Below are 13,335 nucleotides of genomic sequence, written 5' to 3'. Positions count from 1 at the left end.
TGGCTAATATAGTGTAGCTAACAACTGTAGATGGCATGTGATGGTCAATACGTGGTACTGCAGGGAGAGTGTGTGTTTTCTCCATGTTGAAATGTTTGGGCTGCATCTGTTTAGTTTTACCGCCATGATATATTAAAGTTGTTGAGTTACACTTGTTGCCTGTGTTGTTTACACCTAATGAAAACGTGAAATGTAAAATATAGCTAACTTACTTTTATAAAGTGTTTTTTGACTGTGTCACAATGGTGTTAAAGGCACCACAGTCTAACAGTTTTAGATACATACTGCTAGTGTGATAGACATTTACACTATATTTTTGCAGATTAAGATAATATAGAAGTAAAAGAATGTTGCTTCTATGGTACAATTTAGAAATGTACAAGCTGAAAACGAGTAAACAATAAGAAACAAATAGTTTCATACACTGTGGGGCTCCAATATTCACTTATTTACTGCACCAAAGAACTAGTGATGTTTTCTTCATCGGACAAAGTACAATGCACAGTGCCAGCATATATCACATGATACTGGTCACATGATGAGGTCACATGAGCATAATCTGTAATAGGATATAGAAAAAGCATTTAAAAAAATGTATATTTCACATATATACATATACATATATTTATCTGTTTATTTTATATATATATTTATCTTATTTATTTAAGAAAAAGTGTATATTTACAGAACATAAATTTGACAGAAAATGTATTTAGAGGAAAACACTCCATCGGGTGTCCCTAACAACCGTTGGACTTGTGGGCCCTCATCAATAATGGAAAATAACACTGAAGTGGTGCCTCTATTTATCCTATAACGAAAAGTGCAATATTGTCAGCCAGAGACCAACAGCAAAGAGTCACAAAAAGGGCCGAATGTCCATTTCCTCATTTAGGAATTTAGTTGACAAAGTGTAAATCCAGAAAGTTCACAGAAGGACCATGGGCCAAAGTTAAACTGAGATGTGTATTCTGTGTGTCAATTAAGTTGTACAAGTCATGTGGCTGTAGGAAGTGATCTACATGCAGATATATTTTCTGTTAAGGAGCCTATTGCAGCTACAACTCACTAACTAACCTGTAAACACCCACCACCCTCCACCCCCGAAATCAAAAATGCACGTGAAAAACATGAAAATGGGCGTTTCCAGAACTTTTGGACGCCAGATCAGTTTGAAATACTGCAGGGAGTAATAGAACAAGAAGGAGCAGCCACAGTGAGCTGTTAGATGAAGAGCTGCAGGTGACAGACTGCACACCTTCAACGTCTCGGTGAACTAACCAACTCATTTCACTGTGTTCTGTTTGCTGACTCATGCCATGTGCAGCATAAAATCAGATCACGGTTGCTCACAGAATGACTGAAAAAGGCCAACTGAACGACAATAGCTTGTTTTGTTTCCACCAGAATTCTTGGACCTGTGGTATTAAAAAACATTTGCTGTTACCATCAGTAACTACAGGTGTCGCCAAATCAACTAGTACTGAAATCTTAGAGATTGCCACTTAACAGCAGTAGTTGGCATGTGACGGTTGACATGTGCTACTGGAAGGAGTGTGTATTTTCCATGTTGAAATGTGTGGGCTGAATCTTTTTAATTTTACCTCCATGAGTTGTTACAATTGTTGAGTTACACTTGTTGACCTTGAGGTAGGGAAGGGTGTTTGCGTTGTTTACACCATATGTTTACATTTGTGCATAATGACTGGAAGCGAAAGATTGTTACTTCTATGGTAAAAACATGAGGTGCGTAAGTAATCAATACTGTTTACTATTCCTCAGTAAAAGTATAATAAATTCATGGGAAATATGAAACCTAAAAATTGTTAAAAATTTGTAATCATAATTCATGATTGATGTTGAAAAGACAAACACTAATCATAAATGATACTATACAGTTAAAACAATGGAACCCATTTAATTTCTATCAGATCATAGTGGCATGTTGAGAGTTCATGTTTTGTGGATTTACTATGGCCATAGATAATGCAGACTTGATCTAAGATAATAGCCCTGTTGTTATACAGGCTAGGTTTTGAGAGTCCCCTAAGATACCTTGGATCTTGGATTCTGGACTCTCCCCTTGCCAAAGGAGATGGCAAGCCACAATTGGCACTTCATCTACCCGGAGAAGAAGGCATCTTTCCTTCATCCCCTTATCTGGTGATACCAGAGTGGTAGGACTGTGTTACAAGCCCATAATCCCTTTGCTTTTATTATCGGATGCAGCCAGAACTCTAAATTTATCTCTGAACTGACAACGGATTATAAACTAACTGAACGTCACCTTACACTAAATAGACTGACCACAAATAGGGACTGAGGAAGCCTGAATATATCATAGAACTGAAATTTGTTATGGCCATAGTTTCAGAGGAACCAATACGAGGCTGAATTAGCTTATGTTATATCTGTTATGCTTTTAACGGTAGATGTATGGGTTTTGTATAGGCCTAAGATGAAACTGTTTCCTTGCATTTGAACAAGGTTTTTTGTCAATAATGCCGGCTTAGGTTATATACATTTTTTATTTTTCTTATAAAAAGAAGGTTTCAATATGATTTTACTTTTAGCCTGCCCTATGGCTCGAGCTACTGATTGAGTCCTTCACTCATCTTCAACCCCTCCATATGAACTTAGACACTGGCCTGTGGTCATTAAGCTTGTTACAGAGGTTACATTGTAAATCAGTGATTCCATGTTTTGGATGCCAAGGTGAACATATTTTGAGTATTTTAAAAATATTTCTTAAAAATAATTCTCTGAAGTATATTCATACAAATTAAATTAAGATTTGACAAATAAATTTGAAAATACAATAGATATTTATAATACATGTAAGAGAAATACTGCCCTCTTCTGAGTGTAAATTCACCAACACGAACATTTAAGGTAATTGGGGAATATAAGTCTGCATTTATTAAAGGCAGGAATTTTCATAATCATACACGAGTAGTCCTTGGTATGCTTGATTACAGTTCATTTATAAATCATAAAGGTCTTGTCCTTTTTCTGGACTTAGCATCATACTAGCACCTTCCATTGCATTACCCTTTTTCTCTTTACATAAGCCTGTCATTGACTCCAGTCAAAGTTTTTATTTTTTCTAATGCCTTTTAGAGGAAAATATTATTAGTATCACCGATGTGTTTTTTTCATTAATGACCTCCCCAATGCATTAACTTATATGGTAGACAAAAATTGCTATGAGCTGAAGTGAGCTAGAAACATGAAATAATTTTTTTGCTAATTTGTACAATGTGACAGTAAAGTTATATCTACTTTTTGGATTTTGACTGTATAAACACCAAATTTGGTATTTAACCTTGCGGGAATGTTGCCAGGGACAGGGCTTAGCAGGAAATTGGGCATAAGTTATTCATGATTTGTCCAATCATTATAAATCTTGGTAGATAATTTCAATCCTTGTTTGGTAATAGGCCTACCAAAGTATTTTGAGTCTCTGCACAGAAACAGGCCTCTTACTTTTAGGTGTCTCAGAAAGCAGTTGCAGTGTGTGTAGGTCCATCTGGTGTGGCTTCAGCACAGTCCTTGACTGAACAATGGCCGAGCCTTTTTTCTTACTCCTCAGGTGGTCACAGCGAGCTGGTTTCCTCAGGGGCAGAGGGAAAACAGAAGAGTCGACTCAGTTTAGAAGAATAATGTGTATTCCATAATCTCCTCGACAAAATCTTTTCATACTTCTGCAAGCAGTATAAGAGATCAGCTGATGCTGCACTGCTGTCTCCTTCGGATCCGGAAATTTATTTAGTGAACACAAAATTCTGTTCACTCGCCCATGAGTTAAAGACTTGTGGGCTAGGTCTGAAGTTAAATTCAAACATTTGAAACAAGATGCTTCTTTGCAGCAACCAAAGTTACAGGGAAAAGGCTGGAGAGGCTCTTACAGCAACGACGGCATATGGGGAAGAGCAAGGAGGATCAGAGTGGGTCAGCTGTTATTCCCTTGGTGTCATCGTAGCCACATCACATGGAACCCTTAGGGATTCCAGGGAGTTTCGTTTAGTGAGAGACCAGAGTTTGAATTCAAGCAAAACTTCACACATAGGTTATTTTGCACTGTTTCAGCTAACGATACGTGAAAATTCTATGAAAACCCTGAGTCAGGCCTCTGGGCTTTATGTCGATCTTCTATTTTTCCAAGCACATGGCATGAGATCCCAGAAGCCACCATGATGGATTTATTGCTAATTTGAGTAATGTGAAAAACAGTCATATGACATAGACTTTTTGGATTTCAACTCTATCACCACCAAATTTGGTATATAGTCTTGAAGGTCTGAATTACACATTTCTATTATAAATGGGGAAGATCGGTAAAAAACATGGCCGCTATCAATCAAAAAAACACTGCAAAGGACGGGGCATAGTAGAAAACTAGCCATAACTCAAGTTGTCTTAGAGCAATCCTGATTAAATTCAGTGGGGAAGTCCGGCATTACGCTTGCTTAATACTTAAGTTATACACTCCTGAAAATAACAATGAATCAAACATGCCACGCAATCGGGATGAAGATGAAACAGGGCAAAAAACAGCTTAGCATCCTAATAGCACCTTCCGCTGCATTACCTTTTTTTATTTTTTTTTCATAAGCATGTCATTAACTTTAGTCAAAGACTTTACTTTTGCTAATTCTTTTTGGAGGAAAATATTAATAAATAGCACTGAAGTAGTATTTTTTCATCAATGAGCTCCCTAATGCATTTACTATATGGTAGACAAGATGCTGTTTCCTACATTGACATTTTTTGAATTTAGAATTTTTTTCACACACATTGTGATGATGAAAGAAGTGTGTTATTGGTCTCACTCCTTCTTCAAATTAAACTTGCTGAAATGACTTTGCTCGGCTTTGTCAAGCCTGAAACCCACTTGTTGCTGCTTGCGATTGAGAAAACCCACTTATGTCTAATTTTGGGGTGATTGAGCAGCTTCCTTCCGTTGAGTGCAAAAATCTTAGAACCTGCAAATTGACGCTTGTGGCTATATTTTAAGTAGTATTTGCATTAATATTAACATTAGTATTCTGGGTTTCAACATAACTGAGGTTTGCAGAGGTTTTTCCAAAACATTTGAATGCCTTTATCTGCCTCAAGAACCCATTTTGGATGAAAAAGTTGCATCCATAGTTCAACTGTGAAGTACCTTAATGTTTTTATATGCCACTTTATACTTAACTACATTTAAAAGACAAATATTATAGTATAGAAAAAATAATAGTATTTTTTTACTAAATGTCATCAATGTGAGAGCTATACTGTAGTTAGTTATTTTCCAGATAAAGATTTTACACGCAGAACATTATATGTACTGTTTTATCTAAAACCACCCAGCAGTATATACAGTAGCTCCTTTCCAATAACAGGTTACAACATTAATCTAAAATACTGCTTGACAATGTAACCCTTGGATGGAACTATTTTTCAAAATAAGTACTCTTATATTTGATTTTTAAGTACATTTTGCTGGCTCTGTCTCTGTAGTTTTTTTTAAATGCAAGGCTTATACATGTAATGGAGTGTTTCTACATTGTGGTATACTACCTTCTTAAATTGCTACTTCCACTTAAATAAATGATCTTCTTCTACCACACAGACATACTTTTTAAATATACGGTTCCATAAAACATGGTAATATTGTGAAATTTTACAAGTTTAAAATAATGCACATACATACACTGCAGTTATTTTTTCCTTCTAGGTCTCATTAATATGTTGCATATTGTGTGTGTTCTGCTACTGTGGGTGTATATGGCGGCCTTCCAGCATGCCTGCATGTTACTACAGCAACTATCCTCTGTAGTACTGAATCCATTTAAGACTATATTATTATTAAATGTATTTTGTATTATTCTTCTTGACTATTTAATTATTATGTTGCTGACTGTAATTTTTTCTTAAATCCTGATGACCTTTTGATTAGTCAACTGCAAATGTTTGACCTGCATAGCTTAAATATTTGCGCTAAATGTCCACTGTATTTGCAGCTGTATAGAGTCTTGTGGTTATACAAAGTAACTGTGTCTATGTGTATTTGCAGCTGTATAGACTCATGGTTTGAGATCAATCGGTCCTGCCCTGAACACCCCTCTGACTGACTTACCACCAGGCCCACTATTAATACTGTTCAAGGTGAGCACATTTCACACTTTGAATGCTAATTACTTAAAGATTAGAGTGTGCATGTTAACCAGTCTACAGAAGCTGGCTTTGTATATCCAGATTGACAAACTTCCTCCATTGACTATCTTCCTCCGTTGATATGATGGATTTGATGCATTTGACTAGACACAAATTAAGTTGTGAATGCGAAGCCCTTAAACATGACCAGAATTTGTAATTTCAATACAGTTTATGCATATATGAATGTATATTTTGCTTATTAGCATTACCATTAGCAATAGTATCAGTGTTATTATTAGCAGTATTATAAGTACCCTGGGTTTCAATAGACTAAATTAAGCTTTTATAAATTGTTCAATTTTTAACATTTTGATAATGAAAAGTCTAAATAAAATCTAAATAATATCTTTATTTGTACAATAAAACATAAACCATAGAATAGGACACATTCATACTGTATCAAGACTGAGAGTACAGCCATGCTAGTACCTCTATTTGGCTGTACTAAGACACACAAGTTCTCTGAGCTAAATGCTAACGTTAGCATGCTAATATGTTCACAATGATGATGCTAACGTGATGTTAAACAGGTAGGTTTACAATGTTCACCATCTTAGTGTAGTGTGTTAGCATGCTAACATTAGCTAATTAGCACTAAACACAAAGTTTGGATAAGGCTGATGGGAATGTCATTAGCTTTTCAGTTGTAAGTTCATAAACCAAAGAATTGAACAAATCAAAATCTTAATTCAGGTGATAAATTAAAAGTCAGGATCACCAAAGCCATTAGGATTCATCCTGAGTGGAATGGATGTGCATATCAAATTTCATTGCAATCCATCCAATAGTTGTTGAGACATTTGATTAAAATACAGAAGTTTCAACCTTTTATTGATGATGAAGGAAAAGGTAGGGGATCACATAAGTTAGAAGGATGCATCCTCTGGACACCATGAATGTCTGTACAAAATTCATGTAAATCCATCCACTAGTTGTTCAGTGGATATTAGTACCCAATATACTAAAACCCAAAAATATTTAACTCATGGGGGCTGTAGATGAAAAGTCAGGGGATCAAGGCAGCAGACTCTGGGAACCATGAATTTCTCTTCTAAATTTCATTGAAATCCAGTAGTTTTCGAGCTATTTCAATCTGTACCAAAGTGGTGGCTAACCAATAGACATTGCCAACAACAGAGTTGTGCTGCTAGCAAGGCTAAAAATTAGATACTAGAGTATCTAGAAAACTAGATAAATATTAGGGTTAAAGAAGAATGACTTTTCTTGAACATGAATATTGGTTTTTTTTAAAAATTCACATTCATACTCTCCTTTTTTTCTATGTTTCACTCTTATATACAGAGTGTGTCTGTGAAATTACACAAATTATTGTCATCAAAGCCAATGAAACCATTTTTCAACGATTAATACCTTACTTAATAAACCATATTTAACTAAAAGACTCCCTGTTTGTCTCTGTCTGTGCCCCACCCTTCCTCCTCTATGTCCCCAGAACATCTCGTGATCCTGCCGTGGATATTTGGACACAGACGCAACCAAATCTGATGAAACTATCATAGTGATCAAGACATACTTATCCTGACTGAATCCACCATCCTAACCAAGATAATTATTCCTCATGAACTGAATAAAAAAAAACATGACTGTCACGCTATTGGGCATAAAAGGGCCCCTCTTGAGTCCAACATTTTACATCTGCTGAAGAGACTGCTTACAAACACCCCCTTCCTTCCTTCCTTCACGTCCCACATGTCCAACCTAACAGAGTCCCTTAAAGGGCTTCATCAGGCCTCCACTCCCCTTCCAACTCAGCCACGGCCAGTTGCCTCTCTGAGGTGCTCAGGTCCTTACATGTCTCCAGCAGCTGGCCTTCCAACTTGTATCTGCTTCCAAGCCTGTCAGTCATTTGTGTCCAACCCTCTGATGGCCTTAACTGGGGAGAGGAGAGGAAACAGAGCAGGGAGGTGGCAGGAGGGAAAATGATGGAAAGGAAGAAAAAGAAGATGGGAATAAATAGAAGGAAGACATCGACAAATGTAGGACTGTTGAGTTGCAGAAGGTTGTTATGAAAAACAGTCTTGTACAATATTTGATGGGTCTCTCAATTCACAACAGAACTCCAACCCTCTCATTAAAGACTCAGTCTCAGTTTGCTTCTTTCTCGTAGTTTCTGCCTCAGTTCTGTGTCCTTCCTCACCAATTTGACTCAAGAAAAAATTACATCAAAAAGTTAGATCTGGTTTTATGCACATCTGGGCAGGCAGGGAGGGTTAGCGTAAAAAAAACTCGGATGTCAGCCTTTCTTGTATGTACAAAATAAAGAGGGGAATCTAAAGGTGGACTGGGGATGGAGAGTAGTCTCAGTGTGCTCAGTTCTGATTGGGAGGGATAAAGGGGCCAGAAATGTTGTTTACACTCCAACTGTATAACTTACGTTTGGGATCCTCAGTGTCAGGCTTCATCTCAAATGTGTATGTACGCTATGTATGTGTGTTTGAGAGTGCCTGGAACTGTTACAAAATAGCTTTTGCTGAAGCCTGAGTGTGTGTTCTCATGTGAGACAGCATGAAACGTCAGGTGCAGAGGGCCGACTGGGACAGTGCTGTGTGTGTCTATGTATGGAAATGTTTACAGTCTAGCTGTCCATGTTCCCTGTGTGTTTGAATGGCAGTCCTCCCTTTACTTTTCTGATGTTTACAGCAACAGAGAAGCGACATGACATATTGTAAATTATATATGTAACGTCAATTGGTTCTTTTTAGATCTGCAGGACTTTTCATGATTAGTCATTTTATAGTGAGAGCCTTGGGTGTGAGAGAGTGCGTGTGTGTCTCCGTGCATCTGACTATTTGTGCATGTGTGTTTGAGTGTGTGTGAGATTCATGCTACTGTCGGTTCCCCAGATTGTGTTTCTGCAAGAGTAGGTCTGGTTAACTGCAACTGGAGACTTGAGTCACTCAGAACCGAAAAAGGACTCTGTAGTCCCACTGTGGATCCACTGAAAGGGGCATATTTATTCATTTGTTGTATTTAACAATATTTGTTTAATATTGCAGTCATGTGGGGTGTTACTCACCCTTCCGAATGCCAGAGCTGTTTTATGAAGACTACTACAAACCAAATCATATAAAACAAACTGCATTGACAAAAAGCTACTGTAAACAAATGGTGGAATAAATTGTGCTAGATGACAGAATCTATGTTGAACCTTCATTCTGTGCCCCAGATACAACCTACACAACAGACCAGCACTGGGCCTCCTATCAAACATCTTAATCCTTAGATTATTGTCAGCCTATAGATACAATGTGTATTATACCTGTACATTAAAGGGACATCGAGCTACAGTTGGTATTTAACAGAAAAATCCACACTTAAATCATCTTTTACTCATACATCACTCAGAAATGTTCAGCACAGCCCATGAGTTATTTTAGGATCAAATGTGATGTATCCACTTTCTATAAACAGGCTGTGTGTAATCCTGTTTCATTTGGTTATTTTGCTACATTTCTCAGACTGCCCTCTGACAATTCCCAGAGAAGGGGCATTTAGGAATAAGCTTACAACTGTCTTGCTATATTTTGAACATAAGAGTCAGTTATTGTCATTTTGGCATGTTGGCATGCTTTAAACACTACAATACCTATGAGTTTTAGTTGCCAGTGCTATGGAGAAAAAGCCAAAGAAGTAAAAATTCGAGCTGCAGCAAATTCAAACTGCTTTGTTGTTGCAACTCAGAATAAAAGGGACACAGTTGCTCACTTCATCTAAAATTGACCCAGAATTTGGAGGTGGACTTTAAATTGCTAAACAGCCTAAAAATGATGCGTGTGTCACTGTCCAAATACTTATGTGCCTAACTGTAACATCCTTACTGTACTGCAATCATTTCAGTGACAGTGAAATAAATTACAAAATAAATTCACATTTTCCCCATAAAAAGACAGGTGCAATTACAAATTTAGCCGTTAGAGGTCAGAATATTACCATTACAAATGGCATCAGACGTTTAAGCAAAGGGATTTGATATTTTGTACCGGAATACACCTTGGGAGTCATAGTTGGTGTTTTCTCCTTATGTTTTTATGTACATAATATTTTAACTTTAATTTTTTTAATCAAAGAACCAGATATTTTCTTATGCCTAAAAGAACTCTTCCCACCTTGTAATTCATAGCACAATATTTTTTGTGGCTGCTGCGCATTCTGGTCTACTGAGGCTACGGAAGGTGGTAAAAACCGGTGTGTTTGACTTTTCATTGAAAGATTTAGACCTGAATGAATGTTGAACATTGGTAATTAGTACCCTTGATCTGCTATCAAACTCCATAGTAGCTAATGGAAATATTCCAGTTTGACATAAATTTGTCTGTTTGGCTAGCTATCAACAGGAAAAGACTGAATATACCAAACATTCAAATGTGGATTTTTCCTCACACATTTACTCCTTGCACTTTATGACAAATAATGTTGAACCAGTCACTACAAAAGGTCATGATGACCCCAACTCTTACACCCTTGACCTCTGTTACACTGTTGTAAGTTGGTGTGTAAGAGTTGGACTTACTGCTAAGATGCTTTGGGGGAAACCCAGTCTTAAGGTTAATTTTCAGACTAAGTCTTAAATTTTGGCACGGAATCATTGATCAGAAATGGGGGCTTCCTAACAGTTTCAGAGTCCTATAAGATGCTACATGATCTATCATATTTTGTTGGGGGTGAAACCCCCAAGTATAATTTAACTAATACACTTGGAAGTGTGTATGTGTGCGTGTGTGTGTTTGTGTGTATGGAAAAAAGGGGGTAGCTATCAATCATTCTTATTTTTGAGTTATAACTTTGCACTAAACTAAAATGTTGATGGATGGTGAAGTTGTCACACCTTCCTTTTTTTCCCTGTGATTTATTGCTCTATAGTCACCTTTAAAGCTTTTAATACCAGGAAGTATGAAATTTAACACAATTGAATGCAGTCAACTGCCAAAGGGGCCCCTGTAGTGCTCTGAAGCCAACATGGAAGCTGCCTAAAGTGTGATAAGTTGGGAGTTAACAATTTACACAACATGGGCTACTCTTTACTCACACTACGCTAGTCATGAGGACTTCTATTTTCTGTAAAAGATGGATGTTAAAGTCAGCACAGTCCATTTTGGGGACCCTTATCATGAGTGTCTTTTCATAAAACTTTACTTGAAGTGCACTACGAGGCATTACAAGGTCTGTAAAAATATATATTCGTATACACCACTGTTATCTTAAAGCAGCACTAGTCAAAATTATTTGATAAACAATGGATTAAATGACTAAGTCTGATGTGAAAGGGGTTACCTATAGTGACAAACCCAGAGGGAATATGATCCAACACTGGGTTCCCTCCTCTCTCTCTAGACCTATAGTGACAAACCCAGAGGGGAATATGATCACAGAAGGAGTTCCCTCAGGAGCCTTTTAGCCTCTTTAAGCTTATAGTGTTAGTTTTCCTGCCCGCATTTCTGCTCTCATGAACTTATCAGTGAAGAAGGCTCTGATAAACCCACTGTACACTACCTGCCCAGCTCAAAACAGCAGAGAGATTAGGTAAGTAGCGGTCTGTAAACATATAAGTGTGTAAGCACCACTGTTATCTTAAAGCTGCACTAGTCAAAATTATTTGATACAAAATGGATTAAATGACTAAGTGTGATGTTAAAGGGTTTTCATATAGTGACAAACCAAGACGGAATAATGACCGAACTCTGGATTTCCCATCAGCTCTACGGAGGTTTGTAGCCTCTTTAAGCTCATAGCATTTGTTTTCCTGCCAGCATTTGTGCTCTTATGAACATTTCAGTGAAAAAGGCTCTGATAAACCCACTGTACAATACCTGCCCAGCTCCAAACAGCAGACAGAATACATAAGTAGTGAGTGAATATAACGGAGCATTTAGAGACTGAAGAGCCAGATATTAAAGCTGCTCTAACCCATATTTTTATATTAACAATGGATTGAATGACTGTGTTATGTGAAAGGTGTTGCTTTTACTTTCAAACCTAGAAAGAATCAATACCGACTGCAGTTTCCCTCAGCTGTATGGAGCTTTTTAGCTTCTTTCAGTTCATTGTTTTTTGTTTTACAGGACGCAATTTTTATTTTGGTTCATTGTCACTACTAACATCAACCTTGTTTCCAGCTGCAGCAGGCACCTGTTTTTAGCAAGAAAGCTTATGTACACTGTAAATCCACAGTACAAAACTTACCCAGCACTTAAACGTAGACAAAGTTAGTGACTAGCTGGTGGACATAGTCTCTTTAACAACTAAAGAGACAGATATTTCCATCAGGAGTTAGTGGAGCTAACTCAAAACTGAGCTAAAAGGAGAGTGAAGTTTTAGTTTTTAGTTTGTTCCATTGCCCTCAAGTAAGCAAAAAAATTTATTAATGCACCCTTAATTATTACCCTCAGAAAACAATTAGCATTAGAATGTATGATATCATACATTAAAGCTGCATTAAGCATGTAAAAATACTCACAAACAAACTTAAAAAGTGTTAGAAAAAAGTGAAAAATGTTCTGGTAACAGTAATTGTGTTGCTGACTACAAATGAAATTCTTGTTTCTAGACATGATCACATCTCTGCACAAAGAGGGTAGAGTTGACTCTTAAGAGTTAAAAGTTTACACTTTTAAATATTTTTCCTCTGTTTGCTTTGCTATCCTTCATGAAACATCCAACACTGTTTTGGTAAATGCTTTGTGACTTGACTTAGAGAAATTTTGAGAATTCAATTTCATATTTTGTTAAAGAGCTGCCTCTTGCAGCCATTTGAAGTGGCCTTCATGTCTAATGCAGCTTTATTGGCATTTGAATGTGGTGTGAAATTTTCTGCGGAAAGTATTCAATCCCAGAAGAGTTTTTTCACATCTAATATCAAAGCACTTGTGATCATAATACGGTTATGACACCTCGTGAGCACTACTTAAAATAAAATGATATAATCCTTTTAGTGCTGAGATCATCCCTATTCCTTCTTAAGGCAATGATACATGGAGGGTTTAAGAGTGTTATATTCAGGGATGGGGACTCACATTATGGTGCATAACAGTGAGCCATAAGAAGCCAAATAACTAACCTCATTGCCTATTTGTGTGACAGTGTTCCAAGTGTATCATGGCCCACAACTAAGAG

At 37.0% G+C, this 13,335-nt stretch overlaps 1 protein-coding gene across 1 annotated transcript in view; it reads left to right on the top strand.

The window, feature by feature from the left end:
• Positions 1–9,277, top strand: part of znrf1 (zinc and ring finger 1) — a 96,628-nt gene extending 87,351 nt beyond the window's left edge. Inside the window, exons 4-5 of the mRNA XM_040132008.1 lie at positions 6,062–6,153; positions 7,658–9,277. Coding sequence (XP_039987942.1) covers positions 6,062–6,119 — 58 coding nt within the window. The 3' untranslated portion in view covers positions 6,120–6,153; positions 7,658–9,277. The remainder of the gene's footprint in view (positions 1–6,061; positions 6,154–7,657) is intronic.
• The last annotated feature ends 4,058 nt before the right edge of the window (positions 9,278–13,335 follow it).

Source organism: Xiphias gladius, chromosome 8, assembly GCF_016859285.1.
Source record: "Xiphias gladius isolate SHS-SW01 ecotype Sanya breed wild chromosome 8, ASM1685928v1, whole genome shotgun sequence".
In the NCBI taxonomy this organism is placed as follows: Eukaryota; Metazoa; Chordata; class Actinopteri; order Istiophoriformes; family Xiphiidae; genus Xiphias; species Xiphias gladius.
This window is presented reverse-complemented; position numbering and strand designations above follow the sequence as displayed.